The sequence below is a fragment of the Lutra lutra genome, chromosome 17 (assembly GCF_902655055.1).
Source record: "Lutra lutra chromosome 17, mLutLut1.2, whole genome shotgun sequence".
NCBI lineage: Eukaryota > Metazoa > Chordata > Mammalia > Carnivora > Mustelidae > Lutra > Lutra lutra.
This window is the reverse complement of record NC_062294.1, coordinates 49,983,981-50,011,806: the sequence shown is the minus strand read 5'-3', so window position 1 is coordinate 50,011,806 and position 27,826 is coordinate 49,983,981. Positions and strand designations below refer to the sequence as shown.

At 54.6% G+C, this 27,826-nt stretch overlaps 1 protein-coding gene across 1 annotated transcript; it reads left to right on the top strand.

The window, feature by feature from the left end:
* Positions 1-24,510, top strand: EML2 (EMAP like 2). Its single transcript, XM_047711867.1, is given in 23 exon segments — positions 1-200; positions 203-299; positions 3,203-3,421; positions 3,511-3,637; positions 3,826-3,930; positions 5,788-5,816; positions 6,005-6,134; positions 8,957-9,106; positions 9,595-9,664; positions 9,768-9,878; positions 11,027-11,122; positions 12,011-12,145; positions 13,084-13,183; positions 15,923-16,077; positions 16,229-16,354; positions 18,604-18,735; positions 20,849-20,916; positions 21,197-21,285; positions 21,509-21,606; positions 22,039-22,126; positions 22,499-22,594; positions 23,634-23,764; positions 24,093-24,510. Coding segments are annotated over 23 exon segments (2,553 nt in total). The 5' UTR covers positions 1-125; the 3' UTR covers positions 24,219-24,510.
* The last annotated feature ends 3,316 nt before the right edge of the window (positions 24,511-27,826 follow it).

The following is a 27,826-nucleotide window of genomic DNA, read 5'->3' as shown; positions in this document are numbered from 1 at the left end:
GTTCAAGGATTGTGTTGGGGGGCCTGGCAAGGGGTGTCCCGACCCCCCTTTCTTGGCATCCTGGGGGATGACCCCGGTGCCAGGCCCGGCGCCGGCCGCCTGATGCCGGGCGGGCCGAGCCGGGGATGCTGGAACGAAGGGCGTTGCTATGGCAACGGGAGGCAGGGCCTGGAGGGGGGGACCGGGCCCAGACTGGGGCCGGGGGGGGGCCGGCGGTGGCTGTGGCGGGGCGATGGCGGAGCGCGGCCCGGCCTTCTGCGGCCTCTACGACACGTCCTCGCTGCTTCAATACTGCAACGGTGAGACCCCTCCTCAGTTCCGACCCTGACTCCGCCCAGGGCTGGACCCATTTCCTCCTGCCCCAACCTCCTCCAAGTCCCCATCCGCGCCCCTTGCTGAAGATCTTCCTATCGCCCCCCCAAAAAGGACTCTACCCCAGAGCAAGGTCCCTGATCCCCAAAGCCCCCATCCCAGTCCCCCACCTGCTTCTACCCTCCCCTTCTCCGGAGGTAGCTGGATGAAGAGGAGGGGGAAGAACCTTCAGGAGCTTGGGGTTGGAGGGGGCAGGACTGAAGGTCTGGAACTCTGCTCTTTCCCCCTCAGTCCTCTGGGACCCTCCTCCTTCTTCCTGGCGGAGGGACTGACAGATGGGGGGGGTGGGATTTGGGGTTGGTTTGTGGGCTGGGTGTGGGAGCAGGTAGGATGACCAGAGGATTTAGCCTCCACTGTACCCCCAAATCCTCAGGCTCCACCACTTCTACCCATTAGGACTCACCCCATCTTCCTAGACACCCCTACCTTCCACCCGAAGGGCCACTGTGAATGTCAGGCCTAGATGAGGGGAGCTGGAGGTGGAGGGGAGGTGGAAGGGAGGGGAGGCTGAGAAGCCAGGGCTGGTCTCTGGGCAAAAGGGCTGGGGCTGGGGGTGGGGGTGAGGATGCTCAGGTGGGAGCCAGAGGACTTGAGTTAAGGGGGGTTGGGGGGGATGGGTCCAAGGCCTCAGAACGCAGCTGGCCTCTCCGGGTGGGGACTTGAAGGACCAAGGTTCTTTCACCTCCATTTCACTCAGGGGGCCCTGAGAAGGGACTATCTTCCAGTTTGGAGGTTCACTCCCCTGGTCACGCTGGAGTTGGCGGAGGACAAGATGCTTATTTTGGCCTCCTCTGCCCCTTTAAGAGGCAGCCTGGGTCCAATGCTTGTTCTGCTGCTGCAAGGCTGTGTGTCCAGGCACAAGTAACTTCATCTCTCTGGGCCTCAACCCCCTTCCTCCTCCCCTCCTCCTACAATGGAAGTAATACCACCATTACTAGGGTTGCCTGGAGCAGTATGTACCATAATAATAGTTAATTATATTCTGGGTTTACTGAGCACCATACCAGGAGCCAGGAAACCAGTCCTAAGTGAACAGTGCTAAGTGCTGGAAGAGTCTTGTCACACGTAAACTCCCTATACAGCTATAAGGGGCCTCTCTCTCCCCTCCCTTTTTTGGGTGTGTGTGTGTATAGTATTAGTAGTGGTAGGTAAGAGGAGGTCTGGCACAACGAGGTCATGGGGCCCTCCTGCCCCTTCACCTAGTGACCGGATTAGTCTAGGAACACTCCCCCAGCCTCCCTTAGTTTCCTCCTTTGGAAAATGTGATCCCAGCAGGACCCTGAGGGTCCCTTCCCTTAGAGTTCTAAGTCCTGACAGCTCCCTTTCTCCGACTTCGGGAGGCCCCCACCTTCCTCTGCAGGTCCAAGCACCGGACCAAAGAGGCGCTGGTGGGGGGCAGGGCGGGCGAGGCCAGGCTGGCGATTGGGCCGCCAGAAGGGGGGGGGGGAGGGAGGGGAGGGACGGACGGCTGCACTGCGGAGTCCAGCGGGCGGGCGGGGCAGCCTATGGACGCGGGATGGCAGGTGCGACCTCCACGCCCCGTCCCTGTTAATGACACCGCCTTTACTTCCACCCGGCTGGGAGCCAGGACTTCCTCGGTTGTTGCCAGCAATGAGTCTGGGTATGAGTGGTCTGGGAGGGAGAGTGGAGGGGGACGTCTCAGTCATCCACCCCTCCCACTTCGGGAAAATGGGCTGGGTGGGGAGCGATGGAGGAGTTATTTGGTTGAACCCATGGGCTGGAGAGGAGAGGGAGAGCCGAATCTGGGGCGTGGGGTACAGAAGTGAAATAAGGAAGACGAACAGGAGAGAAGCTCTGGCTGGGATAGAGAGTTTGGTTGTCAGATCCCCGCCCGCATCTCCCCCCCCCGCGTGGGTCTCCTGGGTCTGTGATGCGCTGCCTGCAATCCCCAAGTCTACCGCCAGGGGCCGCAGAAACTCTGTCCTTGCAGCCAATTCTGGGGTCGAAGCCTAAGGTGAGGAGAGAATGCGAAGGGGAGGGACCAGGCACGACCTTTTGGCTTGGAAAGTCTTAAGAAACAGAAAGGAAACGTTAGTACCCGGGATAAAATGTTGGTATTCATTAGAGAATATTGATGATCAGTTCTAGAGCGTTAGTGTCACTAGGAATAAGCTGGTGTCATTTAAAAAATGTCGGTATGGGAGCGCCTGGCTGGCTCATGAGCAGGCAACTCTTTTTTTTAAGATTTTATTAATTTATTTGACAGAGATCACAAGTAGGCAGAGGCAGGCCGGGGTGTGGGGGGGAAGCAGGCTCCCCGCCGGAGCAGAGAGCCCAATGCAAGGGCTCGATGCCAGGACCCTGGGATCATGACCTGAGCCGAGGGCAGAGGCTCAACCCACTGAGCCACCCAAGCGCCCTGAGCAGGCAACTCGATCTCAGTCAGGGTCGTGAGTTCAATCCCCACGTTGGGCGTGGAGCCGGCTTAAATAAAGATAAAAATTATTGATATCACTCATAGTTAATTTAGCATCTTAGTCATAAAATCTTGAAATCAGAGCCGACAGGCTCTTGATTGGTAGAATCTTAAAATGTAAGAGAGGAAGGGACTTCCCTAAGGTCACACCTCCAGGGCGGGCAGAAGAGTGTGGGGGCCTAGATCTGAGAGCGGTGGGGATTTCCTTCCCCCTCGGAGCCCTCTTCCTGGCCCATCTGCGAGCGTCCCAGCCACAGGTTGAGGGAGAGGAAGGGGCAGTGGCTGGCCCCTCTTTTAACCCGGGAAGGTGGCGGGACGGTAGGGGACGCGGGGAACACCTTAAACCTTGGAGCTCCGGAGTGGCCCCGGAGCCAGCGCTACCCTTCCTTCCAGATGACAATTTGTCGGGCACGAGCGGCATGGAGGTGGACGACCGCGTGTCGGCGCTGGAGCAGCGGCTGCAGCTGCAGGAAGACGAGCTCGCGGTCCTAAAGGCGGCGCTGGCTGACGCTTTGCGTCGCCTTCGGGCATGCGAAGAGCAGGGTGCTGCGCTGCGCGCGCGGGGAACCCCCAAGGGCCGAGCGCCTCCACGCTTAGGCACCACAGCTTCGGGTATCTTTGCTAGACTGGAGGGATGAGATGGGGAGGTCAGAACCTGGACCTCATACTCACAACTTCCGTCCTCTAACCCCATCCTCTAGTGTGTCAGCTCTTGAAAGGCCTTCCCACCAGGACGCCCCTCAATGGCGCGGGACCCCCGCGGCGCGTGGGCGGCTATGCCACCTCCCCATCCTCCCCCAAGAAGGAGGCGTCGACCTCCGGGCGCAGGTAAGGCACGGAAGCTGGAGTCCCCAGCCTCCTCCAAGACCCAGTGGGAGACGGAGGATGTTTATACGAAGAGGGATGGGCTCAGGGGCCCGAACTCCAGCAGTGGAAAGTGCCAGGAGATTCTCGCCCGCCTCGAACACCAGCCTACTAACCTCATAGGATCCTAACTATGTGCTCTCTCTTCGCAGCGCCCGCCGCTATTTGTCACCAGAGCGCCTCGCCTCGGTGCGCCGCGAGGACCCCCGCAGCCGCACCACATCTTCTAGCAGCAATTGTAGCGCCAAAAAGGAAGGGTAGGTGTCTGGGCGGGGTTATGTCACAGAGGTGGGCCAGGACCCCAGACAGGAGTGGGAGAGGGGATGGGGAATTTGGGGTGATGCCCCAGGCCACGAGGTGATATCTTAGAAAGAGGGCATGTAGTTCCGAACACAGGGACAGTGACGGAAACTTGAAGAGACCAATCTTGAGGTAGCATGGTCCAAGTGGAAGGCCTGGAAAGGCGCGATCGACATTGGGGGGCGTGGTCAAGCCTTAAGAGGCTGGACTAGGACTTGGGGGAAGTGAGTGGTTAGGGTCCTTTGGGTAAGCAGGGGTGGAACTTAAGGAGGAGCCAGGCTTGTGGGCGAGGCCATTGAGGTAAAAGAGTCTCCATCGATTCTCAGGGGTGGGGGCGGGACAGAAGCCTCAAAGGACTTTCTGCAGGTAATAGGGGAAGAGAGGGACGGGTATGATTGCGATTTGAGGTCACAGGCAGAGTGTTAGCCTGGCCGAATCAAGAGCCTGGGATGGGGATCACTGGTGGCAGGTGGAGCCAGGCTGGTACTAGGCCAGAGGGGCGGGGACAATCATCAGGGGGCGGGGCCAACCCGGAGGCTTTGAAGGGACTCTACCCTGGGACTGGATCCCGATAAAGTAATCTCAGTAGAATGCCTGGGGGACCCGAGGCGAGGGCTCAGGGGGAGCAGTCAATTATCAAGAGGGGTCAACTCTGGGAACAGATCAGAGAGGGAGGTGGGTGTGACGAGAATGTTGGGCGTGGTCCATTCCCTGGAGGCAGGACCACACTGACGGTCTGGGCAGAGTGAAAACCTGAGGGGAGTCACGACGCTGTGGGCTTAGGGCTGAAATAAGGCAGGAACTGGGTCAAAACCACACATTTCAACCCGACTCAAATAATAGAAAACACGTCCATAGGGCTATGTGCTAGGCACTACTCCAGGCGCTTTGCATGAATTAACCAGTATAATCCTCGCAATCACCCAGCGGGGTAGGTACTCTTATTCCCATTTTTTAAAATAAGGAAACCGAGGCAGAGTTTGGGCAACTTTTCCACTCTGCTAGGAAGTGGCAGAGGTGGGGTCTGAACTCAGGCAGACACACCGGCTGGTCCTGGTCTCAAACAACACTCTCCCCCCACTCACCCCCCCGCAAAAGAGCCTGTCAGGACCCCACAGCCCAGGATCTGAGACCCAGTGTGACCCGCCGGCTCCCGGGGTCGGCCGTGGAGGGCGGGGCAGGGCGCGGCGGCGCGGGCACCTCCCAGGGCCGGAAGCGGCGGAGCCCGTCCCGGCTCCACCCCCGGCCCCGAAGCTCCGCCAGCCGCCGCCATGAGTAGCTTTGGAGCTGGGTGAGACCCTCTCGCAGACCCTCGCCTCCCTGCACCCCTGGGGCCTGGAACCCAGGTCTCCCCTCGCCCTCGCTAGGGACCCAGGCTCCCGAGTATCAACCCTTTCCGCCGGCGAAGGGAATGCGGAGACACGCCCCTTCACCGCTTCCCTTGCTGCTTGAAGTTTGGGGCACTGTGGGACTGGGGGTGGGGAGCGCTGGGAGCTCTGTGCTGATTAGGAGGGAGGGGTCCCTGGTGACTCCCGTCTTCCAGGATCGCGTCCCTGCCACTTCGTGCTTTGTGATCTTTGGCGATCACTGCCTCTCTGGGCCTGTGTCTTAGGCTCTGCAAGATCAACCGAGCAAAGCACACGGCCTGCAGAGAGGCAGCGCTCCGCTCCTTACGCGGCACACCGCCCCCCCCCCCCCCCCCCCCGTTATTCCTCAGAGATCTCCAGGGAACCGGTGGGGCAGGGGAGTGGTTTCTCCCCTTTTCTGACCCGTCTGCTAATTAGGGTGTTTTTTTCCTCCCGCTTTCCTGACAGCAAAACCAAAGAAGTTATCTTCAGCATGGGTGAGTGGGGAGAGGTGGAGGGGCGTGGTTGGGGATCGCTGGAGGTCAGGGGACCTGGCTTATGGAGCCTTTGCCTCTCTGGTCTCAGTTTCCCCGCCCATTTTTTTTTTTAAGTGAAGCCTGAAGGGGAGAGGGAATAGGGGGTAGGGGCTGCTGTCAGCGCCTGACCTTTGGGGGTGTCCTGGCAGAGGAGGGCTCCGTGAAAATGTTCTTGAGGGGGCGCCCTGTGCCAATGCTGATTCCGGACGAGCTGGCGCCCACCTACAGCCTGGACACGCGCTCCGAGCTGCCCTCCAGCCGTCTCAAGCTGGACTGGGTGTATCCTTTTGCTGTAATCCCTTCCTCCCCGCCCCTCACTCCCCAGGTCTGGAGGGGACAAAAGTCCTCCTGTATGGCACTTCAAGAGGGAAGATCTTTGCCCTGAATCAGGAGGCACTTGCAGTCCTCTGTGGGCCTGAGGGGTCAGGATGGCCCTGGAGTCAGAAGAGAGCAGGAGAAAAGCAGATTAGCTGAAATGACCTTTTATGATTCATGAAAGCAGCCAAATGTTTGCTGAGTGCCTTCCATATGTCAGATTCTCTTCTATATTCCAGGCGTGAACCGGAGCTCACCTTCTAAAAGCGGGATGGGGGCGGGGGGTGGGGTGGGGGAGAGAAGGTACCAGAAGCCAGTGGTCAAATAAACAAGGTAATTTCAGTTAAGTAATAAATGCTGGGAACACAGGGACCCAAGGTCATGTGAGAGGAGTCATTGTGTGACCCTGGACAAGTCACCCCGCCTCTCTGTGCCTCAGCTGTGTCCTCTGAAAAATGGGTTTCGTGATCTCAGATTTATAAGGCTATGAAACAGTGTGTAAAGGTGCCAAGCTCAAACGTGCCTCATAATCAGGGATTGATAAATAGTGACTACTCATTATTTGAGCAGTTAGATGCCAGGCACTGTTCTCAAGTGTTTTATGGATAAATACAGTGAATGATAAAATCCTTCTCTTTTGTAGAATTGAGAATGTATTTGTACAAGCAGAACTTCCAAGAGCTCTCTGAAGCCTACAGGTTGGGAATTATGACCCCCACTTTCTGGATGAGAAAACTGAGTCCAAGAGAGGGACCCTAGCCCTGTCCTAGGGAGTCAGAACAGCTCCGAGGCAAAGAACTCCTAACTATGTGGCCCAGGCTTTTTCCAAAAAGCCCACAGGGGCTTGGGGTCAGCATCCTAGGGATCCGGTCCTTGTCCTCTTCTCTCAGGCTTGGTTTCTGCCCTGGGGGAGGCAGGGTTGTTGGAGCCCAGAGTCCCTTTGAGACAGCTGGAAATATTCACGAGAATCAAAGCATACTAAGCTGTTGTACCAGGCTGGATCAGCTAAGGCTGCAGAAATCAGCATGGGCCTCAGATGCCTGTCCCCAAAATAACCACGGGCTAGAGCAGTTTTCTGTGGGGTCACGATACATGCATGGGTCAGCATTCATTCGGATATTTTCTGAACATCTGGGGCCAAGGGGTGGGCGCCTGCCCTCCTAGGGCTCCCTGTCCAGTGTGGGGACAGACTCCTTGACAGTGACAACTCACAGTGATCAGGGCTGGGGTGGGGGAACCCAGAGGGGCAGCTGACCCAGCCTGGGGGTCGGGGAGGGCTTCCCAGAGGAGGAGTTAGAGAAGTGAATGAAACAGCCCAGTCTTGGCCACTGTGGAACTCACAGTCTCATTGGGGAATGGGGACAGTTAACATATAGATTAACCAGGTAATTACTGAGGGAGGTGAGGCCAGAAGAAGTGACAGCTGAGAAGAGTAGCAGGTCAAATGTATGAGGCGAAGCGGAAAAGGTTAGCGTCAAGGCCTGGAGTCATGATCTTGGAATTTTGAGGGACTCCATGATCAGAGAGAGTCAAGGAGGGCTGAAGCCCTGTTGAGGCCAGAAAGGGCCCAGCCAGGCCAATGGGGGGAGCCCCAGAAAGTTCTGAACAGAGGAGTCCGCCATTCCTTCATCAGATACTGAATTCCTGTGTTTGCTCTGTCCCAGGCTCTAATCTGGGCACAAAGGATACAGCAGCAAACCAAACAGTGCCTCCTGGAGCAGATACTCTGGCTGGGGAGACAGTTAAAACGTGTGGGATTCAGATGAGTATAGGACAGAAACAGGAGTGGGGAGGGGAGTGGAGGCAGTGAGGGTGAATGAGTTTGCGGTTTTAAATAGCATGGGCAGGAAAGGCCTCTCTGAGTTGAGCAAAGACCTGAAGAAGGTGAGGGAGCCATGGAGAGAGGAAGGGTAGAAGAGCTCAGGCAGAGGGAACAGCAAGTGCAAAGGCCCTGAGGTGATAACAGAGCGGAGGCCAGTGTGAGTGGAGCCTGATTCAGGAATGAGGAATCCGGCCCAGATCAGGCCAGGCCTCATGCCTGGACTTTTGTAAGGATTTTGACTTTTGCTCCGAGTTACTTGGGACCCATGGGAAGGTTGGAGCAGATGTGAGCTGACAGGTCTTAACAGGATCCTTCTGGAGAGAGGAGGGCACGGGCTTGTACTGGTGCTCTGTGGCTGCTGTAACAAATTACCGCAGGCTTCAGGGCTCAAAACAAAGTTTCTCTCACGGTTTTGGAGGCCAGAAATTGAAAGTCAAGGTGTGTGTGTTGGGGGGGGGGCGATGGACAGGTCAGGGCACGCTCCCTCTGGAGGCTCTGGGGGAGAACTTGTCCTGTGTCTGTCTTCTGGCCTTTGGTGGCTGCCAGGAGCCCTTTGGGGGCTCTTTGGCCTGTAGCCACTCCACATCACTCCAGTCTCTGATTTTCCTATGGTCCCTGGTGCACCCCCCCCCCCCCCCCCGCGTTCTCATCTTTTCCTCTCTGACTCTTTTACAAGGGCACTTGTCTTTGGATTTAGGGACCACCGAGATAATCCAGGATAATCTCATCTTGAGATCCTTAATTATGTCTGCAAAGACTCCTTTCCCCAGTCAAGTCACATGTGCAGATTTCCCCAGGGTTAATATTTTGGTGGACATGTTATTGGAGGGGATACCATCACCCCCACCGCTCGCCAGGGATCTGAGTGGAAGCAGGAAAACCGAAGCTCAATGCTTGATTCTGGCAGTCAGTGCGCATGTGCAATGCAAAACAGGCTCCTTGACCGGCCCCTGGGCATCTCCAGCTATGGCTACCGAGGACGAGACTGCCGGACCAACCTTTACCTGCTGCCCACCGGGGAGATAGTGTACTTCGTGGCCTCCGTGGCCGTGCTGTACAGTGTGGAGGATCAGAGGCAGCGGCATTACCTGGGACACAACGATGACATCAAATGGTAAAGGCCTGGGGGGTTGGAAGGGCAGGGCTTTGCTTGGCCTACAAGCTGGACTCAGGGGAAAAACAAAAAATGGATTGCTTATCAGTATTTTAAAGGGCGGTGAATTCACCCAAATGCCTGGATTTTTCACTTCTTTCGGAAACTAGCTAGTGCCCCAGACAATCCCACGGCATGTGGGAGCCAGGTAGAGACGGCCGCTTTAAGTGGGTGCACTCTCCTGGCCACTGTTTGGGTCCAGGCCTGAGTCCTGCAGGTATTGGAGTTAGAGACCCCAGGCCAGAGTCTTGCTTCTGAGCCCGAGTGCCCAGAAAGTGCCCCCTTCTTGTTAGCGGACAAAATCGGCGTTTATGGGCGAAGCAACTCACTCAACCAGCTTGTGGAATGAATAGCCAGGCCTGTGACATCGGCCTGCTCTGGGAGGGGTCCCAGGCTGCCCTGAGTCCCCTCCCTCCCCCTGAGCCCTGTCCATCTGTCCTCTCCCTCAGCCTGGCTGTCCACCCTGATATGGTCACCATTGCTACCGGACAGGTGGCAGGCACCACGAAGGAGGGGAAGGTAACAGATTGGAGGGGGAGGCACCTGGAGACCGGGGTGGGGTGGTGGTGGGGGAAGACAGGTGAGCCCCCCCCCAGGTAACAGGCCTCTTTCTTCCTTGCAGCCACTACCACCCCACGTGCGCATTTGGGACTCAGTTTCCCTTTCCACCTTACATGTGCTGGGCCTGGGGGTGTTTGACAGAGCTGTGTGCTGTGTGGGCTTTTCCAAATCTGTAAGTCCTGTGGGCCCTGCATCTACCCCATCACCTCTGAAGTCAGAAGCCTTCAGCCCTTACCCCTTCAGCCTTCCCCCCACCCCCAGAACTTTGGGATGGGGCCACACCTTCACTGTGATGCTGCAGGTATAGGCCACGACCCCTGGCAGAATTCCAGGCCCTCCAGGCTGAGCCCCCATCTTTGTGACCTCACAGGGCTCCTCCATTAGCCATTTGGAGGGGGGACCCACATGACCTGATTGTCCCCACATGAACTCCTCAGAGATCTTTGGATTGGCGCATGCTTGTAGCATTATTTTTGGCATCAACTTTCATTCTTCAAAGGTCCTTACCCCTTAGGCATTGGAGCCCGGTGTGTAGGGCCTTGTAGATCCCTGTGCGGGGCCTGGATGGGTGTTGGCAGGATGGGCGTTGGCAGGTCTGGGTGAGATAAGGCCAGAAATGGAGAGTAAGTCTTGAGGAATTTGTAGAGCGATTTGACATTTTCCACAACATCCAAGTCTGTGATTGGTGGGCTTTTTAAACATACTTTAAGTTTTTATCAAAATGTATTCTACCAAAGTACTGATATGCAAGGAATTGAGGAATGACGGTCCTCCCACCGATTGTGTAAGAAGCACTGATTAGAGGCTCCTGGATTTCCTGAGGCTCAAGGAGTCCTTTGAGGGCTCTGGGTGTGGGGGTGGGGAGGGGAGAAGAGCTCTTTTGTTGCCACAGTGTGTGTGTAGCAGCAGGGAAACCCTGCAAAATCAAAATTAAGCTGTTTAACCAAAGCTGTAAACACCCAACATTTTGTCAACTTGATTGTTCAATTACACGTATATATAAAAGTTTCTCCTTGTAAGAGTACGGATTGGGTGCTCTCGGGATTCCTGACCACATGGGGACTGCAGAGAAAAAGCTGAGGATGAAGGAGATGAATTTCTTAGGGACGGGTCATTTCAAAAAGAAAATTCTAGAAACCCTTTAAAATACGTGTCTGGCTGCCGGACAGGGAATGTATTTGAATGTGTTTCCTGTAATGTGGGCCCGGAGCTTTGAAAATCTTACAACAGACCTGCATGGGAAATGTCCCTGTGGGGAAAGTGTTGAGGGGATGGCCTCTAACCCACCTTCTCTGCCCCCTTCCTCTCTCTTCCTTCTAGAATGGGGGCAACCTGCTGTGTGCAGTGGATGAGTCCAACGATCACATGCTGTCTGTGTGGGACTGGGCCAAGGAGGCCAAGGTGGTGGATGGCAAGGTGGGGTGCCTGTGCTCATCCCCTCTCCTTGGGGTACCTCTGTGGGACTGGCTGGAGCTCAGCAGTTAGGAGTCTGGAACCTGAGACACTCATATCTAAGTTTAAGCTTTACCATTTGGTGGCTGTGTAACTTCAGGCAAGAGGCTTGCCTCTCTGAGCCTTGATTGCCTCATCTATAAAATGGGGATGATGGTAGTATCTTCCTAGTAGGGACTTGGCTTTGATGTTGGGATGCAGGGGTGCTGGACCAGACCCAACAGAAAGGTCGGTATGAGGCAGCTACTGACCATGGCCTTGCCATGTCCAAAACAATGACTTGCATCTCTGTGTGGGCCTGACTTCTAGATCAGTAATCTGAAGCATGGTAGAGGGGACAGCTCCTTGCTTCAAGGTCATGTGCCTGTTTTGGGCATGGCAGGAGACCTAGGTTCTGGATGGGCCCACAGTTTGGGGACAGAGACTTTGTGTTTGAGAGGCCAGGCTCTGGAGTCAGACCTGTGTTAGTTGATTTTGGATTTGACGCTTCCCTGGCTGTATGGCCTAGGGCAGGGGACTTCCCCTCTTTGAGCCTCACGTCTTCATCGGTGATAGAGAGCGCTAATGAGCTTCCACTCACAGGGTGCTGTGAGGATTACAATGGATGAGAGGCTTAGCACAGTACTTGATTCAGAGTTGGGGAGCTCCAGGGTCTGCTGTGACATTGACGAAGATGGCCTTAATGCTTGGCTGGCTGGCCCTGCCTCCTGTACTTTAGTTTGCCTGTATAGTAAAGACACAGGCAGTCAAGGTGTGCAGTGTACAACCTGCACAGCTGTGTAGGGCAGCCCTACATGGGGTGGCCCTGGTGGTTTTGAGGTCCTCATTCAGAATCTTCCCCACTCCCCAAAGTGTTCCAACGAGGCTGTGCTGGTGGCCACCTTCCACCCCACAGACCCCACCCTGCTCATCACCTGCGGGAAATCCCACATCTACTTCTGGAGTCTGGAAGGGGGCAGCCTGAGCAAGCGGCAGGGCCTCTTTGAGGTGAGTGCCACGGGAGTGGATACAGGCTGGCCCTGAAGAAGGCAGGCAGAGACACCCAGACAGACAACAAAACAGGGACCCAGAGGGTTCCAGAGCGTTCTAGAGGGTTCCAGAAGCTGGAGATTATGGGAATGCCAAGGTATTTCCTGCCAGACTGTGAGGGTAATCCTTCTTAACTCTCAGGTCGTGAGTCTTCAGGGGTGAAAAGTCTAGCAGCCCCTAGCAGATAGTAAGTGCTCAGCAGTATTGTGCTTGCCAAGAATATGGAAAAACACCAACGTCAGAGGCCGACTGGACAGAAGAGATGTGCACCCAGACAGACAGACACTGAGCGGGAAGCGGAGGGCATGGGAGAGAAGATGCAGGAACACCTCTGATAGGGCTTTCACCCCAAAAAGGGAGGCCCTGAGAACACTGGGTACAGATGAAACAGATATTGAGGAAAGGGTGGGGCAAGGCAGAGAGAAGGACAAAGAGATAGAGGGTGGGGAAGGAGAGGGGAAGAGAGAGGGGCAGGGGCAGAGCAGGGGAGCCAGGGATGGAGAGGGGAAAGCTGGGGACAGAAAGAGGGGGAGACCCAGGACAAAGAGGGGGAGACCCAGGGATGGGGAGAGGGAGATCCAGGAACAGAGGACAAGGGAGAGCCAAGGATGGAGAGGGAGAATCAGGGGCAGAGAGAGGACAGGAGAAAAGTCAGAAAGGAGATAGGAAGTGGGTCCGGGGGTGGGCAAGGGAGACAGCAGGGTCAGAAGCTCTCAGCCACAGAGCACCCATGGAGGCAGGTTGGAGATGGTTGGAGATGGGATGCTCCGCACTGGGCTTCACACCCAAAAGCATGGAAGGGATCCCCTGGACCATGGTCCTGGATGGGGGGTGAGCTCTGGGAGGCTCTCTGCTTCAGCAACCTTCTGACACCTTCCCTTTCTCCTCCACCCTAGAAACATGAGAAACCGAAGTATGTGCTCTGTGTGACCTTTTTGGAGGGCGGCGATGTGGTCACCGGGGACTCTGGGGGGAACCTCTATGTCTGGGGCAAAGGTTGGTGTCACCCCATGTGTTTGGTCCTTCACCCAGTCCTCCCCAACCCCCTTTGGCTGAGCCTTCCTCTGCCCCAGCTTGTGTGGAATGTCTGATAAAATAGGCCGAATCCTTACTTGTCTAATTCCCACCCCACCCCCCCATCAAGGCTCAGCTCCATATCCCGCTCTCCATGAAATCTCTTACTCCCCTCCCTTGTCTCCTGCAAATTCCATGGTCGGGATCAAGTGTGAATGATAAACAAATGAGCTGGTTAACCCTGTGTGGGTGGATGGATGGATGGGTGGGTGGGTGGATGGTTTGTCCCAGAGCAGTAAATGAAGAATAAGGGAATGAGGGAAGGGGTTGTCCTACTCAGTGAGTGGAAGGTTGAGGGAGTGAGTGCACTCTCCTCTTTGGTGGTGAATGGTTAAGTGAATGAACAAGTAAATGAATGAATGGTTGTCCCAACCAATGGCTTGGTGTGCTGTCCCAGCAAAGGCTAATGGGTGAATAAAAGCTTGTCCCGGCAGTTGGATGGTGTGAAACAGTCACTGAGTTTTTTGGCCTGGGTACGTTTGCGTTCATGTACGTGAGGCTCCTTATTCAAGGCTGCACTAAATCTTCCCATTTCACAGATGAAAAACCATAGGCTCAGAGAAGGGCAATGACCCAGCAAGTGGCCAAGCTGGGCATCCCGCCCCACCACACATGGGTGTATGGGAGACAGGCCCGAGTCAGGTGTTGCTTTGTGACGGCGACTCAGTTGCCCTATCAGTAGTATGGGTATAATAGCATTGCCTCCAACACCACATTGTTTGGAACATCCCTTGAGCTTAGACAGCTGAGAATAAGCTCGGAATCACCGGGCTATGTCTTTCTCAGCAGGCCGTGAGTTTTCTGAGGGCAGAGACTGTGGGTGATTCATTTCCATATCCCCAGACCCACTGCTGGGGCCATGCCCTGGGCTGCAGGGTGGGTGGGAAGATAAGTGGACAAGATGATGTACACGCACGTGGTTCCGCATCTGGGTTGAGGGATTTGGTCTGAGGAGGACTGTTCCTCTGAGTCCCTGTCCCAGCCTCCTCCCTGATCCTTGGCCTGTAGTCTTGCCTCCTGGAATTTCGTTTGTTCTCAACCAAGTATAAATCTGACCCCGTTCTTCTCCTGCCAGACTCTTCCATTGCTCCTTAGTTTCCTCAGGACAACGTCCAGGTTCCTCACTGAGGCCTCCATGACCCTGCGTGGTCTGGCCCTGCCTTTCCTGGCCCCTTCCATGTTACATGGAGTCACACCAGATTTCTTTATGAAGACTTTATTTACAAGAGAACGAGAGCATGTGGGCCTGTGCACAAGCTGGGTGGGGTGGGGTGGGAGAGGAAGGAGGAAAGAATCCCAAGCAGATACCTCGCTGAGTGCAGAGCCCAAGGTGGGGCTAGGGCTCTGTCTCACAATGCTGAGATCATGACCTGAGCTGAAACCAAGAAGTCAGATACTCAGCTGTGCTACCAGGCAGGCACCCAAGACCAGATTTTTATAGTTCCCTAAATAGTGCGTGCTCTCTCTCCCTGTCTTCCCTTTGCATATCTTGTTCCTTCTGCCTGCAGCACTTCTCCATACTCTGTTGTCCTCCTCATCCTTCAGATCCTTGCTCAGCCATCTTCTCCTCCAGGGAACTCTCCCTGACCTACCAGATGGGGTGTCCTCTCTGGGAATCCCACAGTCTCCTTGGTTTCCCCATCCTAGCCCCAACCACCTTGGGTTGCCACTGACTGGTAGTAGGTCTGTCTCTGAAATGGAACTGTGATCCCTGTGACAGCAAGATCTGAAGTTGTCTTGGTCACGACTGTGTCCCCAGTATCTCCCAGCATGAAGCTGGGCCCAAGGCAAATTCAAGTGAAATAATTGTTGATTGAGTGGGTTAGTGGATGAAGGAGTGGATGGTCAAATGGACAGCTGAGTGAACAGATGGGTGAATGGGTAGATGGATGAGAAAACAGACGGCAGATGGGCGGATGTTTGAATAGAAGGATAGATTTACAGGTGGATGGTAGTTGGATAAAAGAAGTGAATGGATGGATGAGAGGTGGTCATGGGTGGGTGGATCAGTAGACAGGTGGATGGATGGATGGATGGGGAGGTGAATAGATGGGTGGATGACAGTGAATGAATGGATGGATGAGGGGGTGAATGGCTTAAGGGGTGGATGGATGGATGAGGGGGTGAATGGATGGATGGATGGATGAAGGAGAAGATGGATGGATGAAGGGGTGGTAGGATGGATGGATGGATGGGGGGGTGAATGGATGAGTGGGTGGATGGATGGACAGACGGACGAAGGGGTGGATGGGATGGATGGATGAAGGATGTATGAATGGATAGATGAGGGGGTGGATGAATGGATGGATGAGTGGGTGGATGGATGAAGGGGTGGATGGGATGGAGGGATGAGGGGGGTGAATGGATGGATGGGTGGTTGAGGGGGTGGATGGATGGGTGAGGGGATGAGAGCATGGATGGATGGATGAAGGAGTAGATGGATGGATGGGTGGGTGAGGGGGTAAATAGATCCAAAGTGGATGGGTGGATGTTAGTTCAGCTGCCTTAATGGATGGATAAGAAGGTACTGGAATAGATAAGTACTGGGTAGCTGAATGGCTAAATGTAGGATTGAGCATTCCAGGTGCATTCGGGGATCTGTACAGGCACAGCCTCCCCGTGCTGATCCCAGCCCCTGGCCACCCCTCCTCACCCTCACAGGTGGGAATCGCATCACACAGGCAGTCCTGGGTGCCCACGATGGCGGTGTGTTTGGGCTCTGCGCCCTGCGGGACGGGACGCTGGTGTCCGGAGGGGGCCGTGATCGTCGGGTGGTCCTCTGGGGTTCTGACTACAGCAAGCTGCAGGAGGTGGAGGTGAGGAGGGGGAGAGGTTCCTGTGAAGGTGAGGGGACCTCCTCCCCATCCCATCAGGTCTCCGAATAGACCCTCCTCTCCCCAGCTGGTCTCCCCCCACCCCCTCTCTGTATGGGTCCTACCCTCATCTGCCCCTACCCTCCACCCTCAGGTCCCGGAGGACTTTGGCCCAGTGCGCACCGTGGCGGAGGGCCGGGGGGACACGCTGTACGTGGGCACCACCCGCAACTCCATCCTCCAGGGCTCTGTCCACACCGGCTTCTCACTGCTCGTCCAGGTGAGTGCCTCTCCCGCGTCTGCCCTCCTCCCCATGTCCCTCCATCTCTCTTCCCACCATCCTTTCTCACCACATCCCTGCCCCATCCCTTTTCCTCTGGCCCAGCAAACCCCACTCACCTTCCCATTATGTGTACCCACCCCATAAACCCACCCCCATCCTAGGACCCCCGCCACAGAACTCCCCATGGTCTGGTAGCCAGTGAGTTACTGCTGGCAGAGCAGAGGGGCCCCAGGACCCCCGCTGCAGCCGTGCCGCCCTCTGCCCCTCTGATCAAGGGTGGTGTCCATTTCTGTCAGTAAGTGCCCGGGCACGTGGTCCCATGGGCCACACACATCTTGGGCCACACACCTCCCAGCACCCAGTCCCTGGATCTGGGAAGGGCCCCTGGAGGCTGCCTTTTCCTTCTTGCACCTTAAGTGCCCTCTCCTCCCTCCTGTCATGCCCAAACACTACCCTGCACCCAGTGACCACGCCACCCCTACCCCACCCCTGCCCCACCTCCCACTGAGGGGCCTCATAGTATATTAGGCTGGTTTGGGACAGGAATTCTGGGGCGTGACTGCCTGGGATCGAATCCCCTCCCTGTCACTCTCTCACCATGTAATACGAGATGGTGAGGAGCGTCTGTGTCTCTGGGCAACAGGACAGTAACAGAACCCATCTTCGTCGGGGTATGTAAGGACCCCATGAGTCCGTTCCCATCCATCATTTAGGATGACCCTTAGCACAGAAGTCTTGGCCAGAATTATTTCTTGATGGTGGTTCTGCTTTCTTCACTCCTTCCATGCCTCTTCCCTGTCACAGGCCAGCTGAGGTCCATGCTCCTGCTTCTAGCTCTCTCTGCCTCTGGCTTCCATGGCACATGGAGGCAAACGAGGGTTAGAGGGATTTTCTAGATGTCCTAAGGCCAGAAGGGACCTTAGAGACCCCTAAAAATGGTATCAGTATTACATATTGTTGATTACATAATTAATAGGTTAAGGGGCGCCTGGGTGGCTCAGTGGGTTAAGCCTCTGCCTTTGGCTCAGCTCATGATCTCAGGGTCCTGGGATCGAGTCCCGCATCGGGCTCTCTGCTTGGCAGGAAGCCTGCTTCCTCCTCTCTCTCTCTCTGCCTGCCTCTCTGCCTACTTGCGATCTCGCTCTGTCAAATAAATAAATAAAATCTTAAAAAAAATAATTAATAGGTTAATGTATTATTTGAACTTTATTATTCACATTAGTCATTATACTAATGTCAACAATTATATGATCACTGTTCATTGTTATTCCATAGTATAGTAATAGCATGTGATAATAATAGTCACTTCCACTTCCTGAGTACTCTGCACTAGCCTCAGACACTGTCTGTCCATCCATGATTCAAGTGAGCACAGCAGTGTCTTCAGACACATGTGGTGATGAGTCCCATTTTACAGAAGATTAAACTAAGGATCCAGGGAGAAGTCACCTGACCCGTCAGTCACAGGGAACTGAGGTCAGACTCCCCAGGCTGAGTACCCTCCACAGGTTTCCCACGGCCTTCTGGACGCCACCTGACTCCCAGGGTCCAGCTCCTTCCCGGCATGGCTCTCCCCCATCCCCCTACAAACAGGAGAACAGAGGCCTGGGGAGATGCAGCATTTGCCTGGAGCCGCACACCAGGGCCAGGGGCTGCTGGCCCACAGCCTGCTCCAGACACACGGGGAAAAGGATCTTCCCTGGGTCCCCTGTAGCCCCAGTGTGTTGCTGAGGCTAGTCTAGCACAATTTTGTTTTTAAGATTTTGTTTATTTATTTTGAGAAAGAGAGCATGAGTGGGGTGGGGTGGGGGGGTGCCGGAGCAGAGGGAGAGGGAGAAGCAGGCTCCCCACTGAGCAGCGAGCCCGATGACATGGGGCTGGATCCCAGGACCCCGAGATCATGCTCTGAGCCTGGAGCCCTAAGCCGAAGGCAGATATTCAACCAGCTGGGCCCCCCAGGTTCCCCTAGTCCACCACTTTTTCTTCTTCCTTTTTTTTTTAAGATTTTATTTATTGGGGCACCTGGGTGGCTCAGTGGGTTAAAGCCTCCGCCTTCGGCTCAGGTCATGATCCCAGGACCTTAGGACCTGGACCTTAGGACCCTGGGATCATGACCTGAGCCGAAGGCAGAGGCTTTAACCCACTGAGCCACCCAGGTGCCCTCCACCACTTCTTTCTGGCACCAGGGTCTTGGGGAAAGGGCCTAGATTGGCCGTCTCCACACTGCTGTCTCCCCTTTCCACCAGGGCCACGTGGAAGAGCTGTGGGGCCTGGCCACGCACCCCAGCCGGGCACAGTTTGTGACATGTGGGCAGGATAAGCTGGTGCATCTGTGGAGTGTGGAGTCCCACCAGCCCCTGTGGAGTCGGGTCATCGAGGTAAGGGGAGGGGGGACCCGGCACCCTGTTCTAACAGAACCACCTGTCTCAAGGTGTCTGGGCTCCATGTAACGAGTGGAAACCACTTCAAGTCTTTTTAAGCAGACTGGGATTCGTATATATGCATACACACACATATATATATCTCTCTTTTAAGATTTTATTTATTTGAGAGAGCGCATGTGTGCCGGAGTCGGGGGAGGAGCAGAGGAACAAGCAGACTCCCTGCTGAGCACAGAGCTAGACATGGGGCTCGATCCCAGGACCCTGAGATCATGACCTGAGCCGAAGTCTGATGCTTAACCCACTGAGCCCCCTGGGCGCCCCGAAGCCAAAAGGGATTTAATGCAGGGACATGGGTGCTTACAGACTTGCTTGGAAGGGCCGGAGGAACGGGTTCTTCCCCAGAAGGAGGCCCAGAACCCACCCCTCCCTCTGCCACAGTCAGGAGCACCGGGTTCAAGAAAGTGCCCTTGTCCTCGCCTGGGAACCAGGAAGCTGCGGTCATTGTGCGGGCTGGCCCGGGAGCTGCCCCATTCAGTACATGTGGCTCGCCAATGAACTGTAGAACGTCAACAGAATGAAGACTTCAGTGCCTAGTGGCCCCCGTATTAGGAAGTACAGATCATGAACATCTCCGTCACTGTAGAGGCTTCTGTTGGACTGGCTTGGCCTCCGAGCAACCCAGCACTGGCCCCATTTACACTGTGTACTTGATACTCCACGCTCTTACCTTTCAAGGCTGGTGACTTCCTACGAGGGTAGCAAATGGCATTGCTTTCACAGCGCAAATGATGGATGGAAGAGTGGGGCGTCTGCCTTCGGTCTTCCGGACCCCAAGAGAGCAACAGATCGTCTGACCCAGATCACAGTGGGGACCCTCGCTGCAAAGGATTCTGGGCAGTATAATTTTTAAGCTCCCCTGCCTGTCCCCCTGGGACATGAGAACATCAGTCCATCATATCCCCCGCACCACTCTTTGAGGCTTTGCTCCAGGAATGCCAGGTTACCTCTGATCCTAGAACTCTTGATGGCCTTTGAACTCCTCTGAGTTCAGGCATGGTATGCTCTGGAAATTGTTAGGGCCAGGTATCATCATCCTTATTCCGGCGTCGAACTACCCGGGAGTCGCTAGAAACACAGAACCCTTCACCCCCTCCACAGAGCGTCTGATTCAGGAGTTCTATATTTGGGACCCAAAATCTGCAAGTTGGTAACGAGCTCCCTTAGATTCTTCTGATGCGGGCAGCCTGTCAACCACGACCAGAGGTGCTGGCTTTGCATGGTACCCACTTCGTCCTTTTAACTTCTCACAACCTCCCCAAAGCATTGGGGATGACAGATCCCCGCTTGGAAGGAGGCATGGAAGGTTAAAAAAATCACTTTGCCATCATCACCATGTAATTTCAGTCAGAACCAGCCTTTGTGGAGTCCTTCTGTAGGCCATCTGGCTTACCGGCTTACTGTTCCTGAGGACTTCACGTCTTGCCTGTAACAACCCTGTGAAGGATTGATGTTCTCCCTTTGCCAGATGAGGCAGGCCAGGCTCGGACAGGAAAGAGTTTTATGTCACCTAACGAGGGAGCATCAGAGCCCTCATGTGAACCCAAGTCTGATTTCAGGGTGCTCCATCACCCTGGGAACCAACCAAATGCCCCCAACATTCAAAACATGGAAATACTTTTAAAAAAAAAGGTGGGGGGGGAATACTCATTGCTGGGAACTTCACAAAAATGTGGAGAAATTGGCTCTCAGACCTGCCTGGTGAGGAGTTGATAGAATTTTATGGAAAGCAAAGTTGGCATTATCTATCAAAGGTCTTCAAACTCTGGATACCCTGAGTCCCAACAAGTTTACTTCTGCAAAGTTACCTAGGGGAGTCACAGTTGAGTAAAGCTGGGGGAATTTAGCCCAGGAGTATGAAAGGCACCAGTCAGCAGTGACAGCAGGGATGTTTTCTGTTTGAGCTGAAATGGTACAGGAAGGGAGAGTGGTTTGGGAATGTCTGTGGCCGCAGAGGAAGGTGACAGCCCTTGGCTCTGGGGTCGGGGAATGATGGCCAGATAGATTGTGGAGACCCCAGTTCTCAGTCCTGCTTCCTCTTTCCCCTCAGGACCCTGCCCGCTCTGCTGGCTTCCACCCCAGTGGCTCTGTCCTGGCCGTGGGCACGGTGACTGGCAGGTAAAGCTGAGTTGGGCATTTGGGGAGAGCTTCTCTGCTACCGTGAGAACTGTCCCTTGACACCCATCCCCCTATCCTATGTCCCTAGAGCCCACAGAATCTCTAATTAAGACTGTTCCCCAGACTGCTTTGACATTTGTCTGGAGTCAGCCTCTCCCTCAGATCTTTTCTGGGGTCCCTCAGGCCCCCCACATTGCTGCCCGCCCCCCCCCTCCCCACCACACACACACACACCAGATCAGCTCATACCCCCTCCCCCAACCATGCCTTCTCCTTAAAGATGGCTGCTCCTGGACACGGAGACCCATGACCTGGTGGCTATCCACACGGATGGCAATGAACAGATCTCAGTGGTCAGCTTCTCTCCAGGTAAGCGGCGGGGCCCAGGGATCTTGGAGAAGCCAGGCCTGGGAACTGAGGCTCAGTCATTAGCAGGGGGAAGGCGTGGCGGCTGTGTGGCAAGGCCGAGTCTAGGGCTGTAGTGGGGACGGAGCTTGGGACAGCTAAGGAGTCTGGAATAGCAGGGGACTGAGTCAGAGAAGGGGGTAGAGCCTGGGTGCCTCCTCATAGCCCCCCCCTCCCCCTCCCCCAGACGGGGCGTACCTGACCGTGGGCTCCCACGACAACTTGGTGTACGTGTACACGGTGGACCAGGGCGGCCGCAAGGTCAGCCGCCTGGGCAAGTGCTCGGTGAGTGGGCAGTGGCCCCCAGCCTGCGCCGCCACCCCGTCCAGGGGCTGCAGAATTAACCAGTTTTCTCCTTCAAGGAAGCACAGCTTCAACGCTACTGACTCTGCCCTGATCACTTCAAGGAGTCTTAGCCCCGCCCACACGTTGCCCCCACCCCCATCCCCTGTTATAAGCCCCCCCTCTGTGTCTAGCCTTGCCCACCTGTTCTAAACTCCCCTTGTGTTCTAAGCCCTTTCTGTCTGGCCCCGCCCACCACAGTCTGGCCCCGCCCCCGGGAGTCTGGCCCCGCCCCCGCGCTCCAAAGGCTGTGTATCCTTCCTTTGGCCCCTTTGTGTTCTCACCCTACCTCTGTATTTTGCCTTCCACCTCTCCTGGTCCAACCCCACCCCTTCGGGCTCTAACTCCACCCCTTCCCTCCCCCTCCCCCCACAGGGCCATTCCAGTTTTATCACCCACCTGGACTGGGCCCAGGACAGCAGCTGCTTTGTCACCAACTCAGGGGACTACGAGATACTGTACTGTGAGTGCTTTGAAAGTCAAAGGCCACCCTCCTTCAGCTTCCTTATTTCCGTGTGAGATTTCCGTAGGCTTCCCTGGCCTCTCTCCTCTATTCAGGGGCTGTTTTGATTGATCGGGTCTCCTGGCTTTGGATTTGCTCCCCTTTCTGGTTCAATGGTTGGGGTACAGGTTTCTGAGCGGATCTCCTGCTCAGGCCTGGGGCTGTCACGACTGAAATTCTAGTGACTTCAGTCAAGTCTGGAGAGGTGGAATGAGCCCTAGGACCTTACCCTCTTGTCTTGGACCTCCATAGCCCTGGACTGTAAAATGCATGGGATAAGTCAATAGTTCTTTGTGCTCTGAGCACACCCCCCCCCCCCGTTTTCTGCCCCAGGGGACCCAGCTACCTGTAAGCAGATCACTAGTGCAGATGCTGTGAGGAACGTGGAATGGGCCACAGCCACTTGTGTCCTGGGATTTGGGGTGTTCGGTAAGTTCTGGAATGGGGGAGGTCCCACTCAGGATAGGAGTTCCAAGAAACATCCTTGACTGGTGATCTTTGGAGTCTCTTACTGGTTATCCCCAGGCCCGGCGTGGGCCCTGCCATCCTGAGCCTCACAGGCTAGTGGAGGAGACAGACCTGTCTGTCCCCAGATAGCCCAGAGTCAGCTGGGTGGGGACTGGGCTGCCTGCCACCTGACCCCAGCCTGGGAGGGAATCAAGGAGGGCTTCCTGGAGGAAGGGCTATCGAAGCTGGACCTGGAGGATGAGGAGGCAGTGAGGAAGGAAAGCAGTCCTGAGGCATAGGGAGTCATAGCATGTCTCCCACAAAAGCAGGGAGGTGGCAGAGAACTTGGCATTTAGAGAAGTCCAAGAAGGCAGGAGGGCTAAATCATTGTGGGGTTCAAGGGGAGCCCTAGGGAGGAGGAGGCTGGAGCAGCGGTGGGCAGAGCCTGGGGGTCATGCTGAGAAACCTGGGCTTTCTGGGGAGCCTGGCTGGCTCAGTCGGAAGAGCTTGTGGCTCTTGATCTCGGGGTCGGGAGTTTGAGCCCCGCCTGGGGTGTAGCAATGACTTACATAAATTAAACTTAAAAAAAAAAATTTTTTTTAAAGATTTTATTTATTTATTTGTCAGAAAGAGAGAGAGAACACAAGCAGGCAGAGTGGTAGGCAGAGGCAGAGAGAGAAGCAGGCTCCCTGCCGAGCAAGGAGCCCGATGCGGGACTCGATCCCAGGACCCTGGGATCATGACCTGAGCTGAAGGCAGTGACCTAACCGACTGAGCCACCCAGGCATCAAAAAAATTTTTAAAAAGAGGCAGCAGTGGCCTGGGCTTTCTCCCAAAGCCACCAGGGAGCCACAGAAGGATTTTGAGCAGTGGAAGTCCAGGGTCAATTACACATTTGAAAAAGATCATTGTAGTTCTCATCCCTGGCCAGAGACAAGCTAGGTGGGAGGAAGGAGGGAAGCTGGGACCTGCTCACGCCAGCTGACCACTCACCCCCACCCACCCCTCATCTTGCCCACAGGGATCTGGTCCGAGGGAGCAGATGGTACTGACATCAATGCCGTGGCCCGCTCCCATGACGGGAAGTTGCTGGCTTCAGCTGATGACTTTGGCAAAGTCCACCTGTTCAGTTATCCCTGCTGTCAGCCCCGAGTGAGTCCCCACCCCGGGGGGCTGGCGGGGTGGGGATGACAGGCAACAGGTGGCGGTGAGAGTGAGGCAACACGTCCCCAGGCCTGTTTCCCCATCTGTACAAGGAGCGCAGTGACTTGATCCTAAGGGTGGTTCTTGACCTCAGAGTTGATAACTTTCTGTCTCTAGCGCTAACGCTCTTCTCGAAGTATCTGCGATTTGGAGTTCTTTGGTTCTCTGATCCTTATTCACAGCAGAAATAGTCACTGAGCCCCTACTGTATGCCTGGCACAGGGGCTCCAGCCAGGAAAATGACATCACCTTTCACATCTTTCTCTCCCTCCCCCAGGCCCTCAGCCACAAATACGGCGGACACAGCAGCCATGTGACAAATGTGGCCTTCTTGTGGGATGACAGCGTGGCCCTGACCACGGGGGGCAAGGACACCAGTGTGCTGCAGTGGCGGGTGGTCTGAAGTGGGAAAGGAGAGTCCCAGGGATGTGGGGCCAGGGGAGAGTCGGGGCAGGGCCGGAGTTCTATTTTCGGGAGATGTCTATTGCCGAGTAGAGTAATATATACCCAGAGTACGTCTATAGCAGGGGGGTTCCGGGGGCGGGGGGGTGGACTGACAGAAATCTCTATTTATCGGGGTGGGTAGAGGGGCCACATTGCTTTGGGGGAGCCATTAAGGTGTTTGAGTTGGAGTGTTTTTTTAAGTTCATTCTTTTATATCATCCAGAAATAAAGACACATGCACTGACGCAGGGGGGTCAGGGTCTGTGTGTGTCCGTAGAGTCGGTGGCTTTAAGCGAGTGCGTGGGGCGGGCGGGGGGCGTGTCGATGACCGTGTTTGCAGTGAGGGACCGTGACTTGGGTCTCAGTGGGCCCCCATTGCCAACTGAGAAAGGCAGGTGTGCCTCCCGGCCTTAGAGCCATCGAAGCAAAGATTCGTGGGCAGTCAGGATATTCCCTCCCTACCTCCTCTGGCCTTTCACGACCCAGAATTTTTCTCTGGGACCAGCATCTTCTACGCCATAGAAACAAGGCTCTGAGGCTCTTTAATTTCCAGCCTCGGGCCTCACATCCCGGGGAAAAGTTGTGATTGGCTCATCTGTGGCTCAATCAGCGTGGCCTGGCTGCTTGGGCTACTGCGATTGGCTCCCCTTGGGTGGAGATCAGCCGGGGACCCATCCTCTGGGGATTGTGTGAGGACATGGCAGCCTCCACCTGAACCATAGTTTGAAGCAGGCACGGGAACTTTTCAGAGAACCCAGCCGGTGACACAGTAAATGGCTGGGAGATGGGTTGAGGACCCTGGGTTGCAAGAGCCAGAAACCCAACTCTATCTAGCATAAGTAATAATAAAAAGAAGTTGCCAGTCATGACACTGGGTGATCCAGGAGGGGCCCAGCTGCATTGGGTGGGACACACATTTTTAGCTTTTTATCGATCTTTAATGTAATATTCAGGGAAATAACACTCGTCAACAACATACAGTCTCCTGGATTCTCAGGTTCATCCAGCCCTACAAGCCAGCTCCCAGGCAGATGGCCAGAGCCCCCAGGCCCCCAGCAGCCCTCTCCCAAACATTGCTCCCCCCCCCCACAACAACCACCCCCTTGACTTCTCACACCACAGAATAATAAATCAGAGATCGGCAAACTGAATACTTTAGACTGTGAGCCACCCTGTCTCTGTCCCAACTAACTTGGACACTGTCCTATGAAAGTGACCACAGACAGTGCATACAGGACCAAGCCAGACTGTGTTCCATAAACTATTGATGGGTACTGATGTCTGAGTTTCTCGTTTTCACCTGCCACAAAATACCATTGTTTTGATTTCTTCTAGACATTAAAAAATATACAAGCCATCTTAGCGCATGAGCCTTTCAAAGACAGGCAAGGGGGAGGGGATTTATTATAAGGAATTGGCTCCTTCTTACGGAGGCTTACGGAGGCTGATAAGTCCCAAGGTCTGTAGGGTGAGTGGGCAGACTGGAGACCCAGGAAGAGCTGATGTTTTGGTTCAAGTCCAAAGGCAGGAAAAAGCCAGTGTCCTAGTTGGAAGGCAGGCAGGAAGGAGGATGTCTCTCTTACTCAGGGGGAAGGTCAGCCTTTTTGTTCTATTCAGGCCTTCAACTAGTTGGATGAGGCCCACCCACTCTGGGGAGAGCAATGTGCTTTACTCAGTCTATCGGTTAAATGTTCGTCTTGGGGGCCTGGGGGGCTCAGTTGATTGAGCGTCCAACTCTTGGTTGTGGCTTAGGTTGTGGTCTCAGGGTCCTGAGATGAGCCCCACATGGGGCTCCATGGTCAGTGTGGAGTCTGCTTGGGATTCTCTTCCTTTCCCTCTCCTTCCCCCTCTGCCCCTCCCCCACATGCTAACTCTCTCTCAAGTAAGTAAAATCTTAAAACAAAACAAAAACAGACTCTTTTGGCAAGATTTCTCTGGTGCTCATGGTTCAATTCGATCTTAACTATCCATGAGCTATATGGGCAGTCATGAGACCCTATAAGGATGTAACAACCAGTACTTATTTGATCCTTATCAAAACTATGCAGGTCAGCCTTCTGGGCTAAAGGTGAACATTTTTTCTGCTTTTATCCCTCACTGTTTCCCCCCTTGACCAATGTTCGGTCCTTGAATCTTGAAGGGCAAAGTGCACATAGTCTGTAACTGCTTGAAGCTGGGAGGGGTCCTAGACATGTCCTGACCTGTGGACTGAAACTGATCACTATCTATCCGTGCAAGCAGTTATTATGGGAGGCCATTGCTGCAGGGTCCAGAGGGGACATCGAGGTGAATTTGTTTCGAACAGTAAGGATCATCCGTCAGCTGGGCCAAGAAGTCAGGAACTGCTTGCATGCATATCAGCAATACAAGAGAACAAAGCAAAAGAGACAACATGTTAAGATTACTACTATAGGGGTGCCTGGGTGGCTCAGTGGGTTAAAGCCGCTGCCTTCGGCTCAGGTCATGATCCCAGGGTCCTGGGATCAAGCCCCGCGTCGGGCTCTCTGCTCAGCAGGGAGCCTGCTTCCCTTCCTCTCTCTCTCTGCCTGCCTCTCTGCCTACTTGTGATCTCTGTCTGTCAAATAAATAAATAAAATCTTTAAAAAAAAAAAAAAGATTACTACTATAATAGGGACGCCTGGCTGGCCCAGTCGGAAGAGCATGCAACGCTTGACTGTGGGGTCATTAGTTCGAGTCCCCCTTGGATGTCAAGGTTAAGAAAATAAATAAACTTCAAAAAAGGATTAACATTATAATAAAAAATGAGAAGTGTGGTAAGAAGACCCTTTAGGGGCGCCTGGGTGGCTCAGTGGGTTAAGCTGCTGCCTTCGGCTCTGGTCATGATCTCAGGGTCCTGGGATCGAGTCCCGCATTGGGCTCTCTGCTCAGCAGGGAGCCTGCTTCCCTTCCTCTCTCTCTGCCTGCCTCTCTGCCTGCTTGTGATCTCTCTCTCTCTCTCTCTCTAAATAAAATCTTTAAAAAAAAAAAAAAAGACCCTTTGGGATGGACCCGCAGTCCACCTCCGGACCAGGTGTTTAACCCATCATCAAGTGATCAGTGTGGTTATTTATATCAGTAAGTAATCCTGTATATTTTGTCATAATCTGGAACACAGATGCGATATCAATGGTAATAATGGCACATGTTCCTCCCTGTGCTGCCCTTCAGACATCTCATGCCATTCTGTGTTTGAGTATTGTGTTACATGTTTGGGTTACTTAAGCCTTTAATAACGTAAATGCTCGGGGCGCCTGGGTGGCTCAGTGGTTAAGCCGCTGCCTTCGGCTCAGGTCATGATCTCAGGGTCCTGGGATCGAGCCCCGCATAGGGCTCTCTGCTCTGCGGGGAGCCTGCTTCCTCCCCTCTCTCTGCCTGCCTCTCTGCCTGCTTGTGATCTCTCTTCTCTCTGTCAAATAAATAAATAAAATCTTAAAAAAAAAATAACGTAAATGCCCCTGGGGCCCCTGGGTGGTTCAGTCCATTAAGCATCTAACTATTCTATTTTTTTTTTTAAGATCTTATTTATTTAGTTGAGAGAGAGAGCACAAGTGGGGGAGAGGGAGAAGC